General features: G+C 42.6%; 1 protein-coding gene across 15 annotated transcripts in view; it reads left to right on the top strand.

Moving 5' to 3' along the window:
* The window catches only part of MAGI1 (membrane associated guanylate kinase, WW and PDZ domain containing 1), a 354,965-nt gene that overhangs the window by 284,301 nt on the left and 47,315 nt on the right, over positions 1 to 23,349 (top strand). For 11 of the 15 annotated variants that reach the window (XM_074913910.1, XM_074913908.1, XM_074913907.1 and 8 more), the window contains exons 7-12: positions 1,733 to 1,771; positions 6,295 to 6,352; positions 8,664 to 8,752; positions 9,805 to 9,897; positions 13,574 to 13,756; positions 14,813 to 15,433. In XM_074913910.1, coding sequence (XP_074770011.1) covers positions 1,733 to 1,771; positions 6,295 to 6,352; positions 8,664 to 8,752; positions 9,805 to 9,897; positions 13,574 to 13,756; positions 14,813 to 15,433 — 1,083 coding nt within the window. The remainder of the gene's footprint in view (positions 1 to 1,732; positions 1,772 to 6,294; positions 6,353 to 8,663; positions 8,753 to 9,804; positions 9,898 to 13,573; positions 13,757 to 14,812; positions 15,434 to 23,349) is intronic. The other 4 variants (XM_074913919.1, XM_074913918.1, XM_074913903.1 and 1 more) reach the window with 1 other exon arrangement.

Below are 23,349 nucleotides of genomic sequence, written 5' to 3'. Positions count from 1 at the left end.
AGCACGTGCCGCTGTGGGTCAGTGTGTCCCACGCTGTGCTCTGGGCCAGGGTAGGATGAAACAACAACGGGTGGCTGAGCTCCTCTCTTAAACAGTTTTAAGTCCCCTTGCAGATGGGAAAGTCTTTCTCTTGTCCTCTTAGCAGTTATAAAACAAACGTTGGAATAATTTATTTCATCAGGATTAGAAACATACAGTTGGTGGTTTTGTATTTAATTAAGTTCATCATTTTGGGGAGGAGTGGCATTTTTGTTTGAGGTCCTTAAAATCAGCAAACTTCATCCTTCCCCACACCCCTTCACTTCATTCACTAAGTTTCTCATTAATTAATATTTTTAACATTCAGCAGTTAAACCAGTTGCTTCATAGGTACAACAGTGCACTACACTGTTTGCTTGGCTGCTCAAATCTTGCTTTGCACATAAGTAATTGTATTTCACAAAACAATGTGAGCACAAAGAAGAGAGAAGGTTATTTTTACTGCATCATAGAAGCTGGACGTTTTTGGCAAGGGTCACTTGGGTGTGTTTCCACTGAAGTCAGTGGGAATTTTCTGGTTTGTTTGTTGTGTGTGTGTGCCCGTGAGCTTTCAGGCTCAATCCCATCCTGTTTGTGGTTTTTATAAATGTTAGATGTCGTTTCAGATTTCTTTGGGTGCAGTTGCCTTGTGTTTTTTCTTCATCAGGATATGCGTCCCTAACAAGTTTTTGGTTGTTTCTAGTTGTTTAGGCTACCAAAGGAAATTGCAAGTCATATTTCATGCCAATGGTCCTAAACAACTGTTTCGGTAGAATATATTGCAAACAGGTCGTGGTTTTTTAGGTGTCCAAATTTTCAAAAGCAATGCTGTGACACTACGTCTTCTGCTCGCTTCTATCATTCATTTATGTGGCTTATACTTTACTGTATTAGGTCCAAGACTGCTTTTACCATCTTTGTTCTGGTTTTGTCATCATCCTTCATTTTCAGACTGCATTATTATTATTTATAGGCTAAGCAATACTTTAATCATCTGTGTCACTGTTAACTTATGAATATGGAGCAGATAATGATAAATAGAGCAACAGTGAATATTGATGGCTTTGTGTCTTTGAAAAATTATGTGATCTTTGTCCCGGGTGCCCTGCTAAAACTGGTGCATTCCTGTATATTCCTCACCAGTACATCTGGACTTCAGCATGGGCCTGTGCCTCCAGTTTTAAACAAGGCACTTTGCTTCGTGTCTATCTTAAATCATCTGAATAGTTACAGTGAAGTCAATTGGACCTTGTATGCACATAAATTGAGGTACTTTCTTGAAAACCTTGCTACGTTAGTTCTTATTTAGATACAAGGTTTTCCTCTCAGATTTTTTTATTAATATTCAGGTCTGGCCTTCTGATAGATCTGTGTGTCTACAGAATAGATGGCGAAGGTTGGACCGTACAGATAGGAGGGAGAAGCTTCACTACAGTGAGAGCAACACAAATGTATTACTTTGCCATATCAAACTCTGACATGGAAGTCGTCAACTGATAGAGATATTTTGAGAATGCAAGAACCAGTTCTTTCATTATCTACATCAGATCCATCAATATTCTGATCACTAAAGCGTGATAAATGGAAGCTTGGGCTCAGTCTGTAGAAAATTAGTGTTGGTTCTGCTGTTTGCTGTAGGGAATTTCTTACTTGGTGCTGGTATCTGAAATTTTCTTTTAATTTTTTCTGTCTCATTTACTGCTCTTCCTTGGAGAAGAAGGGGTACACACGGAGGAACTGGACAGTGAACTAGGTAAATCATCCATCTCTCGTTTTGATGTTTGACTTCAACTGCACTGTTTTAAGCCTTTAATTACTTACTTTCTCCTTTGTATCATTTTGCATCTTTCAGTTTTTTTATTTCAGCAAGCCTAATTTATCAGCAAAACTCCCCTAGCACACAAAGCATTAATCTTCCCCTAGCTTCACATCTACAGTGTTTTTCTTACTGATTCAGAGTTTAAAGAAAGCTGGAGGGCCTTAATCTTGCAAAGTTTGTTTGAAGTCCTGGACCTTGCAGAAGTCAGGGACTTTTCCACTGGCATCACTGGCTCCAGGAAAAAGCTCACAGATGCCAAAGTTGAAATCAAGTGGCTAACGATGCTTTTTCACTGGGGCCAAAGACATTTCCCAGACAGAGAAGCAAAGTGTGTTTTAGAAAATTTAAATATTACATAAGATGCTTCTGCTGAGCTTGTGAATGAAACAGCTGAAAATTTTGCCTCAGTAGGTGATTTTATAAACAGATGATTTTCAGTGATGTGGTACACTTTTATTTGCTGCATCTTTTTGTGAAGAACGCTGTCTTGATATCTAATCTCAGCGGTGCTCATTCTGTTTATACTGATGGTGGAGGTAGTTGTTATTTCTGTTCAGCCATGCTCTAGTGCACTTGGAAAGCTGAAAGGCGTAAGAGGTTGCATAGGATTTTATTTCCACTAGTTCTGTTATTGCTTTCAAAAAGGACTGTATTTACAGTTTATAGTTCTGCGTGGTGGAGGATTGTATTACCAGAGAATTAACCTCTGGTTTCTGTAATGACTTGCAAGTAAGTGTATTCTGCTTCCTGCTTCTGTGTGATGATTTATACAGCATCATCAGCCAGCAGCTATTGAGTGGACTTCTAACACTACCCCAGGAAGTGTTGTTCTGGATAATATACCTGGAATAATGTTGGAGGCCTAACTACTTTTAGTGCAAGAATTTGAAAGAAAAGACATTTTAAAGAAGAATGCTGTCGCTTTAGTGGTACGTTAGTATTATGCACAGCTCATACAAATAATCAGCAGCAGATCAAGTAACATCAGAAGTAGCTGGATGCACACAAACAACCTGCAAAGATTTCTCATGAAGCTCTTCACAAAGGGTGACTTAAAATAAGAGAAAGATTTTAAAAAGCAAATTTAGAGGCAGTAAGGAGGTGGAAATGTTCGCTTCTTTCAGTCTGGTATCAGGATCTGGTGTGAGAGAAGAACTGAAAAAATAGATGCAGGGAAACTCATTAATTGATAAGCCTAACCCCAGTTCTGCAGGCACTTAGGTACACAAGTGTTTTGCTCAAACATCATGAGATGTTCCCCTTTGTTATAATGCAGATAAGCTTTATTGAACTCACAGCCCATCGATACTCTCTTGAGATTTGCAAATGTTGCAGTGTAAAGAAAGACATTTTCGAATGTCTCAGTTGGTCACGGCAACATTAGGGAGGGGGTATGAAAACACACGGCCCATTCACTGACCGTCCTTGTGGTTGGTATAAACTGGTTGGCACCAGATATTTTTCTCCTTAGCTTATCAACAGTTTCTGTTCTAAATATAAGAAAACTAAAACTTGAAGCAGTTGGCACAACTTTTTGTTTTCCAAAGAGGTGGGTTGACTGTGGAGTAATACATCAGCCTTTTTAACAGAAGGCTGTATGCAAGGACACAAAAATCTAACCTTCAGAGTAGAATTTGATGTGTACTTGGGCAGATTCTCCTGGCCTCACAGGGAGCAGTAAGAGCTGAGTACACTGAGGTTATCTCAAGCTCCTTTATAGCAATGCGCAGGTGTGACTCAAATACCTAGTGGTTGGAGAAGTTCGTTTTTATGAATCCATCCATCCCCTCTATAGGGAAGGATACTACACAAGAGCACCTCAGTAGGAATCCATGTATTTACCACAGGCTTAAAAGTGTAAAACTGGGTATTTGTCCATGGATTTTACCTGCTGACAGAGGCTCTGAGACTGCAGACTGATGTGTGTATAGACAAAATAAAAGCCATATGGCTCACTCAGGCTCCTAATGATGCAAAACTTTTTTGGAAATCTCCTATTTGTGATAAAATCTAATGCTCTGGGTCATCTTCAGTTTGGCAGGACAGGTAGAGAAGGGAGATGAATCGCTTAAAGCTACTAAGAAGCTACTGCAGCATAGCTATGGAGAGTATTGCCTTTTGCTTTAGAGAGAATTCTCAGAGGCTTTTAGAAGTTGGAAAGTGCATCTACATAATCAACAAGTAACGTGTTGACAGCTGCAGTTTTGTGTACTGTTACTTCAGAAAACATAAGAGATGTGTTCCTTAAATGGAAAGCTGCAGAGATAGAAAACTGTGAAAATTTTGACACAATACCATTTTTGGGTTAGGAGAGTGCTGGTTTTCTGACCTTCTGTGAAAATTCTTTAAAAGAAAAGAAAAAAAAAATTAATACCACAACCTTTTTTGAACAGAAGAAAAACAAAAAAAGAAAAAAAGTTTTTTAAACTTTTAAAGTAGAAAACACTTAATAGTACAAAATAGACAAAATATATTTAGCTCGAAAAAATGTGGAAAAGGCATTTTAAGGCATTTACGCATTACTTCTCCCCTCCCTCATTCACTTTTTATTTTTCTTCCACCCCCAGCTTGCTCTTTACCATTCTACTTTCACTGTAGTACAACCAATTAAAAGGCTGCCACAACTTGTGATTTCCCTGACAGCGTGCTAGGTCTTAATTTAATTGCACTGAAACTCTTTAAGGCAGTCCCACAGTGTTTTCACCATATGGGACTCCTTTGCAAACCTGAGAGTTCCCTTTTGAAAAGACTTTCAAGATCGGCCTCTAGCTTTCTGACTTTTTCTCACATATGCTTGCACGGTGTAAAGGAATACGTTTCTGAAGCATACATTTCAGATTGATCCTCTGATAAAATTGTGGAGTATTTTCATGCCCAAAAGTTAGCACTGGCTTGCATTTAATTGCTTATGTCTCAAGGAATCCAAAGATGTTAAACCGAGTAAGGATAAAGTAATGATAAGAATGGAAAACCTACCTTATATCTGCACATAAGGGACACGTGGAGCAAAAACCATGAAAATTGATTTCATCTGATCTCCAGCCAATTCTGAACACAAACATAAACTTTGAATAATTAGTCTATGTGTGTTTATATAGATTCTGTTAATTTCCAGTCTGGAGATATTTCTGTCCTTATGGCAGCATAGTTGAATTCTATAAATGCAGAACTAGTTACATTTATTCTAATTAATGGGCCATTGTTGATTGTATTGGCTGAGCAATTGATGCCATTAATGAAAATAAGTCTTTGCATCTGATAATAAAGAAACATAGATTATTTACCATCAGTCTTGTCAATTTAGTGATAAATTTTGAGGAATTATTTTGCATGGGGTATTTGAACTTGTGTTTTCTGACAATGGCGCTTTTTAAAAATTATTATTTGAATGAATGTGCAGAATCTGTGGGACCACACTTGCACAGTCCGTAGCATGGTGGAACCTTCATTCAAGTTGATTCACCGTATTCCACACCCCCCCCCACTGTGTTGTTAATAGGATGATTATTTCGGTACCCACAGCCAACAGGAACATTGTGTTTAAATGAGAGGGAACAAGGATCAGGCCCTTAAGTGATACATACAGTTTTAATAACCCTCAGTTGGATGCTGAAGTGATTTTATTACGTTCACTAATTATAGTTAAAGTACTATGTGCAGTCTAGAAAATCAACAGGAACAAAAGTGGATACATTTCCAAATGTTAATTTCATCTTTAGAACTGTTTTTTGTTAATTATGCTAATTAAAAAAGGAAATCTCTGTTACATGTGATTATGGCAATATGTGTTTTTACATTAAGTGCTATGCAGTGAAATACATCTGTGTGTGCCAGCCCCACTTGGGTGGATTCCATAGTCTGGGCGTTTACATTAAATTCACTTTGTCCTGTTTCAAGATGCGCTTTTGTGTTGGGCTCATGGCTGAGCAATGCGGTGTAAATCCTTAAGAAAAGAGTCCAAAAAAAATTTTTTTCAGCAATGGTGAGCATAAATGGCTTGGCCCTGGCACAGGAGATGAAAGTGGTCTCGCTGTTAGTGTGCTACAGTCGTTTGCCATAATCTCTCTCATCTTCATCGTCTGGCATTAAAAATGCCTCTGGCCTGTTGCCTGTACTGACTTCAGCTGAAGTGCTCCATCCAGGGCCAAGTCTGCCCACGGTGGTGAAACCAGGAGGCTGCTTCGTACACTCCCAGAAAGGAAATTTATTGATCATTTGTTCATTTAATGCGAAGAGCAAATCTAAAATTGACTGGCATGGGCATCTTCCCGCTAACCCAGCACCAGTAGGACAGGCTGTGGGGTTGCCATGCCAGCCTTTAAAAGGGGGCTGGGATCGTTCTGAAGTGTTCGAAGCGAAGTCTGAGCTATTGATGGGTTTTACATGCTGAGCAGGAGCGGCTACCTGTCAGATAAAACTGCACCGAAGGCTTCAATAATGCTTTTTTTTATTTCCAGAGTTGCCTGCTGGTTGGGAGAAAATTGAGGATCCCGTATATGGTGTCTACTATGTAGAGTAAGTGCTGCTCTTGGGTTCTAGTGTGGCTGTCAGGTGGAGGAAGGCTTTCCTCCACCACGGTCTGCCTCTTTGTTGGTAGTATCTCATACCGAGGAGGAGACCCTGGCCCCTGAGAGGCTGGTGGATGCTATGAGGGCTGGGAGCGGGCAGCCCTGCCTTGCCATTCCGCATCCTCTGGTGGGCTCTGGCAGGAGCACCCCGGCGTGGAAGTGGGCTCAGGTGAGACAGGAGCACCCTGGGAGGGGGTTGAGCTCAGGGGTGAGCTCGAGGAAGGCAGGAGTGCCCCAGGGTTGGGGTGTGCAGGAGCCCCTGCACCTCACAAAATACTTTTATCCAGAAAACATTAACAAGTGTGCAATTGACTGAGCTCCATCCCCTTTGTATAGTGCTGCGATCAAAATACGAGTGTGCAAAGGAGACCACCAATTCAGTTACAAGTCAGAAGATACTCAGAAGGAGAAATGGATGTGCCTGTAGGATCAAACAGCCGTGGCAGAGTTTCTTGCACCAGGCTGTGGTGTTGTGAATAGAATTACAGGTTTAATGGGACTCTCTCTGGAATTAGAACAGCTTCTTCTTTATCTAGATGTCAGATCACTCCCTTGGGAAGCCAGAGATCTGAGTTTTGTTTCATCACTGACCCCATAAAATGAATTTTTAATTATGTGTATACTCCTGTCTAGTAGGATGGCTTATGACTGCCCTCAGAGTAGACATGGAATAGAGTTTCTGTCTGCTTTGCCTCATTTCTGACCCTAGCATCTGTGCCTAGGGAAACAAGGTTAGCAAACTGTGTAATTAAGGCTTGACATTTATTTACCAAAGACATCAAGAATATTTTTCGGCTATTAAATGCCATGCCAAGAGGTCTTTACAGCATTTTTTCCTGTCACTTTTTATATATATGCCTGTTAGTTTTGTGGCACTCCTTAGTGATGAAATTAAATAGGAAAGTAACAGCAGTGACACATAAGTTTATTTTACTTTTTGTCTATAAGCTCATAAGATGGTTATAAGTTGAGCATTTGTCTCTGTCCCTTCCAGTTCAGGCACTCTATTATTGCATAATAGTTTTTATTAAAAAGCAACTGTGTAATGAAAAAGTTTATATGATTTTAAAGTAGTTATCATTTTTTCTTAACTTTCTGAAGATACCTTGAAATGGGAAATCTTTTACAGAACTTAAGCTGGTTTTATTTGATTAGTTACATATTTTTCCAGTGATTTAATATTGATCTTTAGCAGGAAAAAGTCTGAACATAACTATCTAGAGTGCTTCTATAGTAATTACTTGGAAAAGTGGTTGGTTATTCATTTTGTTGGGGGTTTTTTTGATAAAAACATGGGAGAAGAGACAAAATAGCAAGTTCTTAATGGTAAACTTCACTTTGAATACAAAGATGAGCTTTAAGCTAGTATAATTTGCTAAGGTTTACCTGCTTCTCTGCTGTAGCAGAATCACTATTAAAAAATTGCTGATGAACAATTGATGAGCAGCTCATCTGAGCTGCAGAGAGTCCCCAGACCTGCCCGCACCGCCCTGGCATCTGTGCTTGGTGTTTGTCATTTGGTTTCATAAAATAGTTAATCCTCTGCGGGGTGCATTGCTTGGCGGCCGTGTTTGGGGTTGGACGGCTTTTTTTTTTTTTTTTTTCCTTTTCCTGAGATTGGCAAGAAGTATTGGCTCTAAACATCTCACACAGGTTAAAAGCTGCCTAATGGCCCTCCCAGGAGAACAGCTGAAGTTTCATCAAATGTTGGTTTCCAGTGGGAGTATTTGATTCTGAATATATTTTGATCCATTTGGAGTCCAGCTCTTCAGCTCATAGCCTTCATCCCCACAGATTTGTTTTAAGACACCCTGTTAACATTGTGCGTTGATCAGATAGCTGACAGATGTTACCAGTTGTTGGGTTTTGGTTTTGGGGGTTTTTAACTTCAGTGAGCCAGGGAATGATTGCACCTGTGGGAATCTGATTAAAGCAGGGATGATACAGGCCTGTCTTCTAAAATGCAATCAGACAGAGTGCCTTTTCTGCTTTAATTTCATTTTTTCACAGATAGGTCACTACTTTAATGTATTTGAAGGAATTAGCCATTCCTACTCAAGACATCCTATCAGTACAAGAATCTGCTTGTTTTCTTAAATATGCTTCTCGGCATGACTAGGTGGGCCTTGCTCCACATAACACTGCTGTTGGGTTTGCTTGGTATTTTACTCCTTTCCTCAGAGGAGTTTCATGCCTGGCTGTCATTCCTGCTTGTCACATAAAGGGTTTCCTAATTTACTGCTCTCTTTCATCTCCAGCCACATCAACCGGAAGACACAGTATGAAAACCCAGTTCTTGAAGCAAAGAGGAAGAAACAGCTTGAGCAACAGCAACAGCCACCAGAAGGTTGGCACCACCGAGGGTGTGATGGTTGGGGTTTTCATGAAGGAACGTGCCCTCCCTCGCCTTGGCAGCACCATGCCAACGTGTTTGTCCTTCCTTCTGAGGCCTTAGCGTTTAAAGGCAAATTGACATGCGTAGGAAAGGTTGCATCTGCCCCCTCACATAAGACACAGCAAAGGAGAAAATATAACTACTTAAACATAGTAGCTTTCATCCCTGTTAATGGGGAGAGATTTTTCTTTTCATGTCCTTTATTTCTAGGAAAGTTTCTAGGCTTCCCAGAAACAATTAAAACACACGTTTTCCTCTTTAATCTGCTCCATCAAGTTACTCACTGTAGCTCATGTTGTTCCAGTCTGCACTGGTAGTCAGACTGTCGAAGGGGGTGAGGAGTGGGCATTTACAGGTGCACTAGAGAAACTCCTCTGCATGAGAGGCTTCTTAACCCAAAACCTTTGGATGTTGTCACGTTCTTAACGTCTGAAGTAATTTAAAATGTTTTGGGTTTGGGTTTTTTTCTTTTTTTTCTCCCCTTTTTACTTTTTTTTTTTTTATTTTATTTTATTTTCCTTTAAATGCAGCCAACTGCAGTGAGGGGTCTGTGGCATTTGGGTTTGTTTTGGTACCTTTGTAGCTTTCACACCAAGTTACTTCACAACAGTTATTATCCAAGGGGAAAAATTATTGAGGCTTCAACATTCCTCCTGCAGCCCCATTTCCTGCAACATCAGCTCTTCTACTTAGATGCCGTGAGTGCCATGGGGAATAGATTTCATATAAATGTCAAGACCACTTAGATGCAAATCAAGTCCCAAGTTTGAGTGTGAGGTGGGGTGTCACAGCAAATGGATCAGTTGACCTGAACATAAACAGTCCTCCAGAACTAGTTTTTGGACATTCCATTCATTTTATTCCCTCTCTCCATGATTCTGTTTCCTTTCTTGCCATGCTTCTCACGTCTCCTCTGCTTGAACCCCATACTCCCAGTGTGTGTACGTGCAGGAGTCATAGTGCTGTTGTGAAACGAGTAACATTTCCCTCTCTGCCCTCTCTAGAATGGACAGAGGAGTGTCCATCTCTCCCACCACCCGCTGCTCCAAACCATGTTTCAAACAACCAAGAGGCAGTTCGGGAAGCACCAGTGCAAGGTAACAACCTTGTTAAACCAGTTGTAAAAGTGCAACAAGGTTTTTTTTCCCCGGGAATGAAATTCCCTCATCCACCAGCAAAGGGAGTATCTCCATGACTAGTGTCACATACCAGGGCATGTGCCCGCTTATCTGAACTCCCATAGATTTTGAGATCAGTTGTTTCACGATCAGAGTTGTTGCCAAATGCAAGAGGCAAATGAGATCGCGTGCATCCAGAAAGGATTGTGGCTATTCTCTGTGCAGCGTTCGAAGTGTTTAAAAAGGTGTGGTGAAAATATGAGTTACAACATCATGGGAGTTAGCAAGTGGTGGATGCAAGTGCAAGTAGAATGGGAGACCCTTTTCTACAGAGCTGTCTGCATATGCAAAGATTAGACTTTTACACCTTCTAAACTCTACTGAGTTGAGAATTTGGCTCTTACAATAAGATCTAGTGCAGAGATTTCTTTCTGTTCTCACAGGTCAACATTCCCTCTGAAAAAGCAGCACGAAATCTCACCATGTTGGACTGTGGTTAAGACACAGACATGCATTAATATGGTCATGTTTTACTTTGAGAGCCAAAGCCCATGTCATCCCATGTCTGCATTCACGGGCAGATGGAGTTTCAAGTTAGTAGTTTAGGAGCTGTGGAAACTGGTCAGCATGTTTGGGAGCTGTGATGTGCATAGGCTGTTGGCAGGACCTTGGTTTAGGAGACCTTGGGTGTCTTGGGTGAATTTGTGATATCTGAGCAGCCAGGTTCTGTTTTGCCATGGATGAGTCTGGCCGGCACCTTTATGGATTCTCCTCTTTGTGTGCTTTGAATACAGATGAAAACTTGGGGGTTGGGGGGTATAAGAGCTGGGGGAGGGGACACCAGAAGAGAGAGCTTTGCAGGGCTACCAGGCCTCCATGCTGAATCTGACTTTCTGCAGTAACAGAGGGCAAAGAGGCACAAGCACTTCGGCCATGTGTTAGGGGCAAATTACATCATGTTTCTGAAAAATCTAAGTAGAAGCTCCTGTGGGAAGCTCTGCATGGGGAAGGAATGATAATAGGTTCAAATACTGTGGACCTACTTTGGTACAACAACTACAAGTACTTTGGGCTATTACAGCCTTATTTATCAGTGTCAGTGGTCTGTGTATAGCCAACTGCTCACAGACTAGTTGCTTGTCTTAAATAACTAACCAGACAGGACATGAATTGTTCCTGAATTTGCAGTGTGAGCTGAAACACTGCCAGATCAAGTTGCCAGCAAGGGCAAAGAGTCACACTTGTACCTGTTGCAGTACAAGTGCTCTCTGGTTACAAGTGGTTGTAAGTGGACTTCACCTTTGGCTACATCTAAACTGCGCAGCAAGTGAATGGGCATTGCCAGGAACCAGAGGCTGGGGAAGGTGAGAGGGGGAATCTGGCTGGAGCATGTCACCCTGACAGCTGGGAGCAGCCGGAGCAAGGCTGGCCCCAGGAGCTGGGAGATATTCCTGTGCTCTGCAGATCAGCCGTGGCCTCCAAACATGAGCCGGGCAAGGGTGCTGCTGTCCCAGGCAGCCGTTACTGCCCTGAAGAACCGGGGAGTGCTCTCTGCTGCAGGCGGCAGCAGATCAGCCCTTCCAAAGCAGACATGTGAAATTCAACAGTATCCAAAGCCCCCAGCACATTCCCAAGGGTTATTAGAGCACATCAGAGTAATCCAGGCTTGCAGCAAGGAAAAATGTAGGAGGTGTGGGGATGGTACCCTGACCGCCAGGCATCTGGGGTGTGCCCCAGAAACGCTGGTCTTCCTCGGGGAGACATCTGTGGGTGCCACCTCTGCCTTTCACACTGTCAGGGTGAAGCAAGGGCTGCCCAAGCATCCGTGCACAGCAGTGCAAAGGACCCATCATGCAGGGGATGATGTTAGAAGCCTCACTCAGCTCTCCACTCACTCCTGACTGCCAGCCACCAAAATTGTACAGCAATGTTACAGGAGAGCATTAGCCTGTCTCAGCACCACTCTGAGTGACATGTCCCGGTACCCGCTGATGACTCCTTCTCTCTTTCATTCCTTCCTCTTCTTTACTCAGTGCTGCTTTCTCTTCTCTTGCTCCCCATTTGCAGCAGCTATTTCCAGGTATTTTCCAGCCCTATGCCCAGGGGTTCCCATCTCTACCACTGATGGCACTGCTGGGGGGGACGTGGGCACAAGGACCCCTCCTGGCACTGCTCTCCCAGCTGGGGTTTTGTAAATACACTCCTTTAAAATGTGATCCCCTCCCTAATGCCGTAGGTGGGACATAGCCTGTGGTGCTGCTATCCTGTTACTGCAGGGCAAGTTCACCCTGTATTTGTAGGCAGATGCCAGCAAGCTGTGCTTGTTCTGCTTGTCTTTTGAACCAGGAATCAGCGGAGGACCAAAACCCACTGCACACTGCCTCTCAGCCGTGTTTGTTACCCGAGATGTTGGGTTGCACTTTGTTAGTCAGAGCTTTTTTGCAGCTTGGGGTCTGAGCAGGGCATCTGCCCATGATGTGCAGGATTACCATGTTCCTGTGCTACCCTTCAAAGGCAGAAGACTGCAAGTCCTCATGCTGCCCCCTCATGCATAATCTTCAAGTGCACTTGTTGGGTTTTTTTCCCCCAGTCAAAAGCTTACAAGTCTCAAATCCCCTCACTCTCCCTCAAGGTCTCCTTTCTGAACAGAGGCCCACAGCAATACTGCCGAGGTTTTTGAAAGTACGCCAGCTCTCCTGGCTGCGATACACGGTGCTGATCCTGGAGCTGTCACCAGAGGGCTTAGTGGGACAGTCTTTTCCCCTCTAAGCATTAAAAACAATTAAAAGTGCAAAGGTGTTTCGTGTTGGCACTGTGAAGTAGAGCAACCATGATCCCTTTCACGAGCCTGTGCAACATGCTTTGCAAGGATGCACTTGTCTTCAGAGCACCTTGTTCACTGTTAAGTGTGTTCCTGGAGAGCACTGCCAGCCCTCCAGCACAGCCGCTCCAGTCCCAGGCCGCTCTTTGATCCACACTTCACAACAGCAGTGTTTCATCCACAACAGGCAAGGAGCAGAAAGGAAAGAGGAAAGGCTTCAGACAGCCTGTGAAATAAAACATCAGCATCCTCCCTTTTTTCACTGGAGGAGGTCACAGGGTGGTAGCGATGGTGGGGCAGGGCGGGTTATGCTAAAGGTTACCCAGTGTCTTGCCAGAGCTCAGAAGCTGCTTTTTGCTCAGTGGGGTGAGAGAAAGCAAAGTGGTTAAAAACAATGATACTCCCTTCTGCTGAAATTCTCTCTGTAGACTCCTTCTGTAGGAGGCATTTGTGCTGCCCCTGACCCATCCTTCCTGGAAATAACCACTTCAGGACAGAGATAAGACACACATCTAAGCCAGCATTGCCAGCTTTAATATATTCCATTTTTTAAAGCAGCATATTTTCCCCTTTGTAGCCTTGGGGCTTTGGTGTGCACAACCACAGCTAACAAAGTGCTGGGTACTAGGGGAGTTGTTCACTCTTTTTACTGCATGATTGGATCCAAGGAGACGGGTGGAGTGCGATGAGGTGAGAGGATGCTGGAGTGCAGTCCTGTCCCAGCACACCGCTGCGTTTCTCCGTGTACTTGTTAGAACGGGGAGGGGCAGAGGAAAAAGCAGATCAAACGTTCTTGCCTGGCTGTTTATAGATTTTTCCAAACTTCCTACACAGGAAAACCATTTTTTACACGAAACCCTTCTGAGTTGAAAGGGAAGTTCATCCACACCAAGTTAAGGAAAAGCAGCAGGGGTTTCGGCTTCACCGTCGTTGGAGGGGACGAGCCGGATGAATTTCTCCAAATCAAAAGTTTGGTGCTTGACGGCCCCGCAGCGCTGGATGGCAAAATGGAAACAGGTACCGATGCTTTATATCAGAATCAACATTACTGCTCTGGTTATGTTTTAACAATTGTTTTTATGTGTGATTCATAAAGGACTGTCATTCTCATCCCCTTTTTGGGGGAGAGCATTCAGCTTTCCTATCAGCAAGCAGAGAGGTGACATGTTGAGGGATATGTTAAAAATCTTACAGCAAGGCACTTCATGTGCTGGAATTTCACCTCGGGTGTCAAAATATCCAGCTGGGGCTCTGCCATCTCCTGCTCTCCCCATGCTCACCTGCAGAGAGGAGCCAGCAGTTGTGGGGTCCCACATCAGGCTGCAGGTTACTGCTCCCCGCTGTGGCAACAGCTGCCGTAGTTTTGTAGGGCTGCATCGCTGTGGGTTTTGTGTCTCTGCCATGCCACGCGTGGGCAGAGGAGTGGGCTTAGTTTGCATTTCCCTGTATGGAGGCACCAAGGGCCAATTTGTTTTGCCAGAGGTCGGGCCCAGCATGATGAAATCCCGTTAGGATTCACCTGAGGTCACAACTCCCAACTTGCAGGTGGAGCATCACAGCATCCCTGTGCTGCAGCCTTAGTGTTAAAAAATGAATCATAACTTAATCAATACTTAGATTTCAAGCTGAAGTATGTCTGAGACATGACATGTGGCACTGTGTTTGAGCAGTTGGTATTTGAGAGCCTTCTGTTACAGCTCTCGTGCTACCAGTTTTGTTTCTGTCATATGTCAGTGTAGCACAGTGTGTAACAGCTGTATATTTCGGACTTCAAAATAGCTGTTAAATGGGCCATATACCATCATTTGAATTTATTAATTTTTTGCATGAGCCAATCCCATTTTCACTTTCGAAAATGTTTATGTACCTAAAGGCTTTGTGCAGTGTATTCATTGTGTACAGGGAGTTCCTGCTTGCCCAAGTGTCATCACTCCTTGCAAAGATACTTAAATGCTGCTCTTTACCCGTGAGTGGCCCCTGTGGATGCTGCGGATCAGCTCACAGGCTCTAGGCCTCACCTTCCTGGGGTGCACAAATGTATGTGTTTGGTGTATCTGTCTGTGCCCTCTGCAGGGGACGTCATAGTCAGCGTGAACGATACCTGTGTGCTGGGACACACTCACGCTCAAGTTGTGAAAATCTTCCAGTCCATCCCCATCGGTGCCAGTGTGGACCTCGAACTGTGCCGAGGCTACCCCCTGCCCTTCGATCCCGATGATCCCAACACGAGCCTGGTTACATCCGTGGCAATTTTGGACAAAGAGCCAATCATTGTGAATGGACAGGAAAATTACGACTCCCCGGCGAGCCACAGTAGTAAAACAGGGAAAGTAAATGGCACAAAGGAAGTGAGACCCAGCAGCCCAGCTGAGGTCTCCTCCAATGGACCCCATGGTTACCCCAATGACACGGTCTCCTTGGCGTCTTCAATAGCAACGCAACCTGAACTCATAACTGTGCATATAGTGAAAGGGCCTATGGGCTTTGGGTTTACTATAGCAGACAGTCCCGGTGGGGGAGGCCAAAGAGTGAAACAAATCGTGGACAGCCCAAGGTGCCGCGGCCTGAAGGAGGGTGACCTTATAGTCGAAGTCAACAAGAAGAATGTGCAGAGCCTCACTCACAACCAGGTGGTGGATATGCTGATTGAATGTCCTAAGGGAAGCGAAGTCACGTTGCTGGTGCAGCGAGGGGGTAAGTCTTCAAAACTGCTTTAATATTTTTCTTGATGAAATTTTAAGAAAAAATGTATGTCATGAAAGACCTCTACTAAGCTTCTCTGTAGAAATGGTTTATGTCTTGAGATCCAGGAACTGCCCCAATTGTGAGGTCATATAGATGGTTAAAATTATTTGTTGTTTGATGCTGTACTGGGGGGAACATGCAACGTGTAGTTCCCGTGCACACATGGGCTACACATGTTCTGGTAATGCACAACAGGGTGGTATGGTTACACATGTGGTTGCACTTTTTCTTACATAACAAACCCTAATCTCATGTTTGTAAAAATTATTTTAAATAAAACATGGGCATTTCCTGAACTGTTTTGAGAGATGGAAAAGGTTGGTAGTACGTTCTGTAATTTGCAGTGTTCAAAATCAGATATCAAATGACTCTCCACTGTGGGAAGGTTACACCTGGGATACAGTTGGGAGTGGAGGAGAGAATTTAAACTTCTCCACGTCGTAAGCAACTGAAGTGTTGCTTCTGGCCATGTTTATTTGCTGAGCTTGGTTTTGGTTGCATTGCTGAGAGGCCATCAGCAGGTACAGACAACACCCTACGGGCAGGGTGTCTGCAGCCCCCGTGGGAGCGGGGATGGTAGGTAACCTGTCATGGGGTCAGTCCATCCACAGGAACTCTTGCCCTGCACATAGTAACTATGAAGTAATCTCAGGTAGCACACCCCACCTCACATAGCAGCACACTTCTAGTCTGTGGGTTAAATTACTGGAAGACTTAGTGTCAAGCTCTCGGGGAAAATCCAGGTCAGCTGTTGAGTGCAAAATCAACAGCAGAGGGGTCAGCTCTCCCTCTCCCTGCCCTGGCATTGGCAGTGGGGATGTGAGAGGGGCAAAGCCCCCGCCCTGCTGCCCTCCCCGTCCCATGCAGCAGTTTTTATGGCCAACACACACACATTGGTGCTCAGCGCCTTGCAGGGACGAGCACACTGCAGAGACAGAGTTAAGAGGACAAGTGTGTGCTGAATGCAGCCCCCAGCCAGCCCTGGAAAGAGTGTTTGATATAAAAGTACTTTTCTGATGCCTTTTTTAAAGTGTTCTGATTGTAGTAAGTTAGCAACAAAAGTCCATCCATCTTAACGGGGGACAGGTTGCTTCCTGAATTTACAGGTCTGGTTGGTTGTTTTTAAAGACCTGTTTCAAATAACTGAGGACATTGATTCTGTGGTTTTGTATTTTGATAGTAAATTAAAAAGTAGGGAACAGAATATATTAAGAATTCTCCAGTGTTGAAAGTGTGAGTTCCTTAAAGACTTTCAGTACTAGAGAGGTTTAAAAAATGCACTGCATTCTCATGATTAATATATGTATTATGGAGAAAATATGGTTGGAAGAAAAATAGCAGCTATTATTAATCCTCCTGGAGAGCGCACATATATCTAGTAACACCATACATTAATTATTTGAATTGTGGCTGACATTTAATAATCCTCCTTATGCCTTGAAGGCATAATGAAAAGATTTGATGAGGAAGTAAAAGCATAGTTTTAATAAGATAGTAAATAGTTCCCTGGTAATCTTGCTGAATCTCTCTCTCTTTTTTTTTTTTTTAAATTTTAATCAAGATACTAACCACATGTTGAGCATTTGCTATCACCTTCCTAGGTAGATGCCGTATCAATCTCCTTGAACTGCCTCCCTCCCTCTTTCAAGGTCCTGACATTTCTGTCTCAGCATAGAGCACTTACAGTTCCAAATTTCATGCTCCTGTGGTACAGGACTCAGAAACTGATGGCCCTGGATCCACAGTTAATCACTGAAACGTGTTTTTCTTCACATTCAGAAGAAAACTGGACCAAAAGGCACTCAAATTGTGGCACAGAAGCCAAGCAGAGTAGGAACAGCAGTAGCCCCAGAACCAAAACCAGTCAGATCTGTTTAAAGTTTGTAAGGTGGAGCTGGCTAAAATGCCCTCAGCACTCAGTGCAACTGCACGTGGGTTCTTTCCCCCATAACTTTACCTCGTGTTACCCCTGCCAAGTCTTTTATCAGAAGTACCATCCCCAGACAAGGTTGCTGCTATTTATTTTGGTCGGATTACAGAAATGTATTTGGCTCCAGTGTTTGATAAGCTCTTTCAGGGCTCCTGAGCCAGTTCTTTAGCTTCACTGTCAGTTATCCTTTCCTCCTCCTCCCTCTGGTGTCCAGTCAAGAAAATGCTCAGATGCTCTCAGGCATCCTTGCATTAGCCTAACATTTGCATTCAGTCAGGCTTTGCATGAAGCATCCCTGCAACGCTAAGGCTGGTGTTCAGAGCTGTCGAAAGGATTTGTCAGAAGCGATTACTAATCAGGCAGAAAAATATCAGAAAGAGACGTGTAATATACAGGAAAAGCTCTGCCTGCTCCAAGCTACTGGTTGGCTCCCAACAACGAGGTTTAATTGTTAAAACGCAAACCCACAGCCGCTGAGAGCAGCCTGTGAAGTACTTACTGTGAGGTGTATTCGGCTGAAGCGCGGGCTTATGGGAGCGGGCGAGTCCTGCCATTGCCTTTGAGTGAGGAGCAGAAGGGTGATTCCAGGATGAAGCTGAAATGCCCCCTCAGTGTGGCTGGCTGCTTACGTGTCATCTGAAAGTCGTTTGTAGGACTCAAGATTGGGGCAGGGGGATAAAGACATTAAGAAAGGGACAATGTCAGGTCACTGAGATTTGCTTTCCAGAGGCCCCGTAGAAAACTTGCCTTGTCTGCCTTCTGATTTATTTTTTTATTTTCCCCTGCTTCCTCCCCTCTCTAGGACTTAATTGTATTATTGCTGTTGTTTTCCTATCTCACCTATACATAGCACTGGATAAAAGTCCCTGAACTCGTCTCATGGTTTGGATTTCAACACTTGCAGGGTTCAGAAAGGATGAACTCCAAGAAGAGGCAGCGTGCAGGTTGCTAATTGGGCTGTACACGAGAGTGGATCGGAAAATCTGCTTTTGTTTAACAAAATGAAGGGACAGAGGGGACAAAATTATTGTCTCTATTAGGTAGGAGAGTTAGGACATGCTTAAACCAGAGTTGGTTGAAGAACAGCTGAGTGTTGGTTCAGACATGAGTAATTTAAACTCGAAATAAGAAGGAAGCGCCAGCCCGTTAGAGCCTGTAAGTCAAACTGGAGGAGGCATAAAGGTTTTGCTGTCTGAAGGTGAAGCTCAGCACATTTGAAGGGGGTATGACGTGGTGCCTGCAACAGCAGAAGAGATGCTTGATAACCCAGCAGGACCATTCAAGAGCTGTGTACCTGAAAGTAAACCAGTGCTCCTGGTTACAAAATGCAGAATTAAGCGTATGTTTTTGTCCCTGCACTGCACGGTGCGATTACCCATTTCAGTTATTTTAAAGAATTATTGTTAATAAGGCCACAAAAGGCTTTTATTTTGAATATTTGTAGCTGAAAAGGTTCTTTTAACCTTGTACCTACGAAGTACATAAAGTACTTTTCTCCAAAAAAAGCAAAGAAAGAAGGTAATAATATTTGCCACTTGAAATCCATTTGTCATTGAGGTCTTGTCTACGCACAGTAATCGACTGAAATAAGCAATTCTGAAATACCTCTCCATTCTGCACAGATTCTATTCAGAATAAAAACAACATTTTGTCAGAATAATTTCACTGCTTCCCAAGGGACTTTTATTCTGGGAGTTGTGTCTATGCTGGGACAGGTGGGGGGCTGTTCAGAACAAGTTATTCTGCAGAACTACTGTGCTGTATTTTTTGGAGTCACTAAGATCTAATATTTGTTTCAGTGAGAACATTTGTATGTCTTATTGATGTGTTCTGTGAATTACCTCAGATTAAAGAGCATTATTTTTTTCCTTTTTTTTTTACCTTTTTGTTTTTCTTAGGTCAGCCTTCAGGTCATCCAAAAATACTGTGATTAGTTTGTGTTCAGTTACAAGAATTAAGCTGAGCAGTTTGCATGCAGGTTTGAATGGGCAGTTTCCCTTCAAAGCTTTCACAGTGCTCACTAGCATCTTTATTCACTAGAAGGTCGAAAACAGCATAAACCTCGAGCCTGATCTACCTAATCCCCTTGAAGATGTGTTCCTGCTTTGCTTCAGATCAAAGTAAAAGCATGCAGGTGAAATGTCACTCACATGTCATGTGCCAGTCAGTGGGGTTTCTGATAGCTTTCCCTAGTGCCAAGTTCACATTAAGCTGGGGAATGGGAATCTGTCTTCTGAAAAATATATGATATATATTCTGGAGTTTCAAAACTAAATATATTTTATGGGAAGAAGAACCAAAGCAACATCTGCATCGTTAAATGCCCGTCAATGGGCTCCTGAGTCTTAATCTCCATGTAAAAATTACAGAGCTCTAAAGCAATAAACCTATTAAGTCTCCTGAGCTAGATGGACCTTCCCTTGCTGTTTTGATGATGCTCTTGGCATGTGAGGGTAATTAACCTCCAACACTTCCCACAGAGAGGAGTTAACTCCTCCTTGTGCTGAAAATGTAGGCTAGATTCAACTGCCCTGCATTTGAAAGCTCTTTTTGTAGCCTGAAATGGAAGGATGTCTTTTTTCCCTCTCTATCTTTTGTCCATGCCACTGAAACATCACGTAGTAATACAGAGAGACGTGTCTTTTCCTTTACAGTGCTTGCTGCAGCTTCAGGCTCCCACCAGCCAGGGTAGAGAGAGTTACAAGATCCTTTAGACACAGTGGGAAAACTTTACAAACAATATATCATAACAACTTATAATTGCAAGCACATTCTAACAGTATAATTGAAATCAGATTGCTCTTTGAGATCTGGAGTGTCAAAATACAATACTCAGGCAAAAATGAGCAGTGGCATTGAGCATTAAATATCTGAGCTAAATCTGTTACTGCTGCAGGTTTCAGAGGACATCTCCTCATTACTCAAATCCTTTCTGCCCCACCACAAACACCTATCAGTCTGAATTTTATAAGGAAAAATATTGTCCTTGTACTTGTTTAGCAAGATCCTCTCTCCCCATGAAAAGGAAATTTTCCCTTCCTGTCCTTACCAGAAGTGTTGGAAATGGATCATTTAGTGGTAAGAGCCAAGAAAAAAAAACACAAAAAAAACAAAAAAAACAGTATCTCATGGTGTTGAAATTAGAGCTCCTTTTTCAGTTGCTATCCCTAATGATGTAAAACCGTGGTAATTAGAGCTGCAATCAGCTATTCAGTGCAGACTTGAACTCTTTTGAACAAGCCACTCACTTCTGTTTGCCCTTTAGGCTTGCAGTGAAGAGCGAGCTGAAAGTCATGCCACTTAAGCATCTAGGTGCCAGAAAAATTTCCAACTGTCTTAGCAGCTGCTAAATTAGAGAAAAAGGGAGTCCAAACTGCATTTAGGACAAAAATCACAACCTGGGAATGATCTGGCTGTTACCACAGAGCCTGTTTGCCCGTGCCAAAGCTTCTGGAAAGGGAAGGAAAGTTCACCATTTTCAGCTGGATTTTCAGTTCGTAATACAGAGCATTATACTGAGGTCTTTGTCCCATGTTTGGATCTGTAGGAACCCCCCTGAACCCCATCTTGCTGAGCACAGAACTGCTGGTACCAATCATCACACATGCCACCTTTGTGGTTGGTTTTCTTACCCTACTCCCCAGTCCCCCCCGTTGTGGCAGCTTCTTCCCTCACCCAGAGTAGGAGCCGATCTAATTCCTCTCTGCCATCTGGTGTGCTCAGCTGACCTCTACATTTTTTGAAAATCCCATTTCAAGTCACCCCTTTTTTCCTTGCCTTACCTTCTGTCAACCACCACCAGCTACCAGAGCTCTCAGTACCTTCTACTCAGGTATCTCCCATCAAACCTGTTGGTTGAATCTTTCAGCGATTTGTCACTCAGTATAGGTTATTTTGAGCTGTAGAGTGAAAAATACCTGATATTGTAGTACAAATAATACCATCCAGAAATAACAGGTGAGGGGATATTTTTGATAGCTCATAGGCACCCCTCACTACTTCATAAACTATATTTTAAAAATCAGGATCATAGCATGCTTAAAGAAATATATGTCCATGTGCAATGCCAAGATTTATTTTTCAAGTTCATTACTTTGTATTCCAGGGTTATTACTTTGTAATTCCAGAGTTATGGATTTCCTGATTAAATTGGGAATCTCATTTGACATTTAAAATATCTGTGGTCATTTGTTTTTTCTTGTCTATTTTTGTTACTGTTTCCTTTAAAGAGATTTTTCTGGGAAGAAGGGAATCAGATTAGTAAAGTTTGTAAGTTGGTCTACAAACTGCATTAGAAATGAAATTAAATGGTTTTTTAATGTTTTGAGATGTTACTTTTCCATTTCCTGAAAATAGACAATCCTAATAAAAATACGTTGCTAAAACCTACAACTTACATACAGGGAGGGGGCAGGTCTAGGGAAACCTTTAGTTGGGAGTAACTGCACCTTATTTTTTTTCCAAAACACCAAGTCACTCCTGTTATTCTCCTCTCTCTGGTAAGTGGAATTATATTCTAACAAGGCCAAAAAAAGCTGATGAGACTTTAAAGCAAGTTTGATGTCACATTTACTATTCTCCTACAGCCTTACTCTGATTAGGGACTAGTATATAAAGGAGCAGATACAAAAATCAGTTGAAGTCAGGAAAAGATGAAATAAAGGAAATGTTACACATTTTGATATTTTTAATAAGAAACTTGAAGTTCATACCCCTTATTAGAATTGCTTATGTGCATGTATTTCAATCCACTGTGCAAGTTAATTTTCCTCTAAACAGCTCCAAAGTGTTAGATACGCGTTTTTGGGGCAACGCTGGGTATTGTTATGCAGCACCATACACTGATCACTGGTAATTGGTTTTGTAAAGCAAACTAGCAAGAACTTGTTTTCTTTTTGTGATAAAAATAAGCCAAACTTAACATTTTAAATCAGGTCGTCTTATAAATAATGTAATATTTTGGGATTACAGTGTTTTTCTCCTTCAAAGTGCTTTACAGGTGTTAATCTTAGTGACATTAGCCATTTGTTTTTGATGATCTGAATTTGCAAGGTTTGAGATAACTGTTTACCAAAACCATGAAGGGGGGAATTTTGGTGCTGCTGAAGTCCATGGCAAGGCTCCCATTAGACTCCAGGAGGCAGCAGGATTTCACCAAGGTTTTGGATGCCTTCAAATGCCTGCAGCCACAAAGGGTAATTGTCGGTAGCTTGTTCAGACACCAAGTAGTTTGATGTGTGTTACTAACGCTCATACAAATAGTTCATTTGCAGGAACTAATTAATTAGCATTACCAGGTCGTGCTGGAGTTTCACAATGCAAGGCATCCCATTGAAATAAGCAACAAATTCAAATATCCAAATATCTGAAAAAGCCCAAGCGCTTAAAAACCCTACGTTAAGCTCCTAAAAATACCAGATATAGAAATACCTCATCAGAGTTCTTTCTGTCTTTATTTCAAGCCTCTAGTATTCATACCCAATTGCCTTTCCTCCTAAACCCTGGGAGGCTAAGAAACTCCAAGCGAAACACATTGTCATATGAGCACCTGATTCCAAAAACAACAGCTTTATAATATTACAGTTCTAATAATAAAGGAGAATCATCATCGCTGGTACGTGGACATTTTAATTGCCTGCAGAATTTCCAGCGCTTGCTGGTGTGCTACACGCAAAGTGCTGACACTGATCTGTTAGTCATTTGAGGCACAAGTGTTTTCCCCTCAGCTACCCTTCATTAACTCCATTTGCACTGTTTCTCTTCTAGAAATGAGTAAGCAAATGAAGAGATGGCCTGTGAAATCTGCTTTTTGGGTCAGCAGTAGTTTTACATCAGTTGCCCTGCATTTTTGTGGCAGTGCGGCCTGTCTCTGCTGTAGCTTGTGTCCCTCAGATACATGTGTCATCTGAGCTCCAGAGTCACTTGGAAGAGTAAA

The sequence above is a fragment of the Athene noctua genome, chromosome 10 (genome assembly GCF_965140245.1).
Source record: "Athene noctua chromosome 10, bAthNoc1.hap1.1, whole genome shotgun sequence".
NCBI lineage: Eukaryota > Metazoa > Chordata > Aves > Strigiformes > Strigidae > Athene > Athene noctua.
Note: the sequence above shows the minus strand (reverse complement) of the source record. Positions and strands in the feature narration are given on the sequence as shown.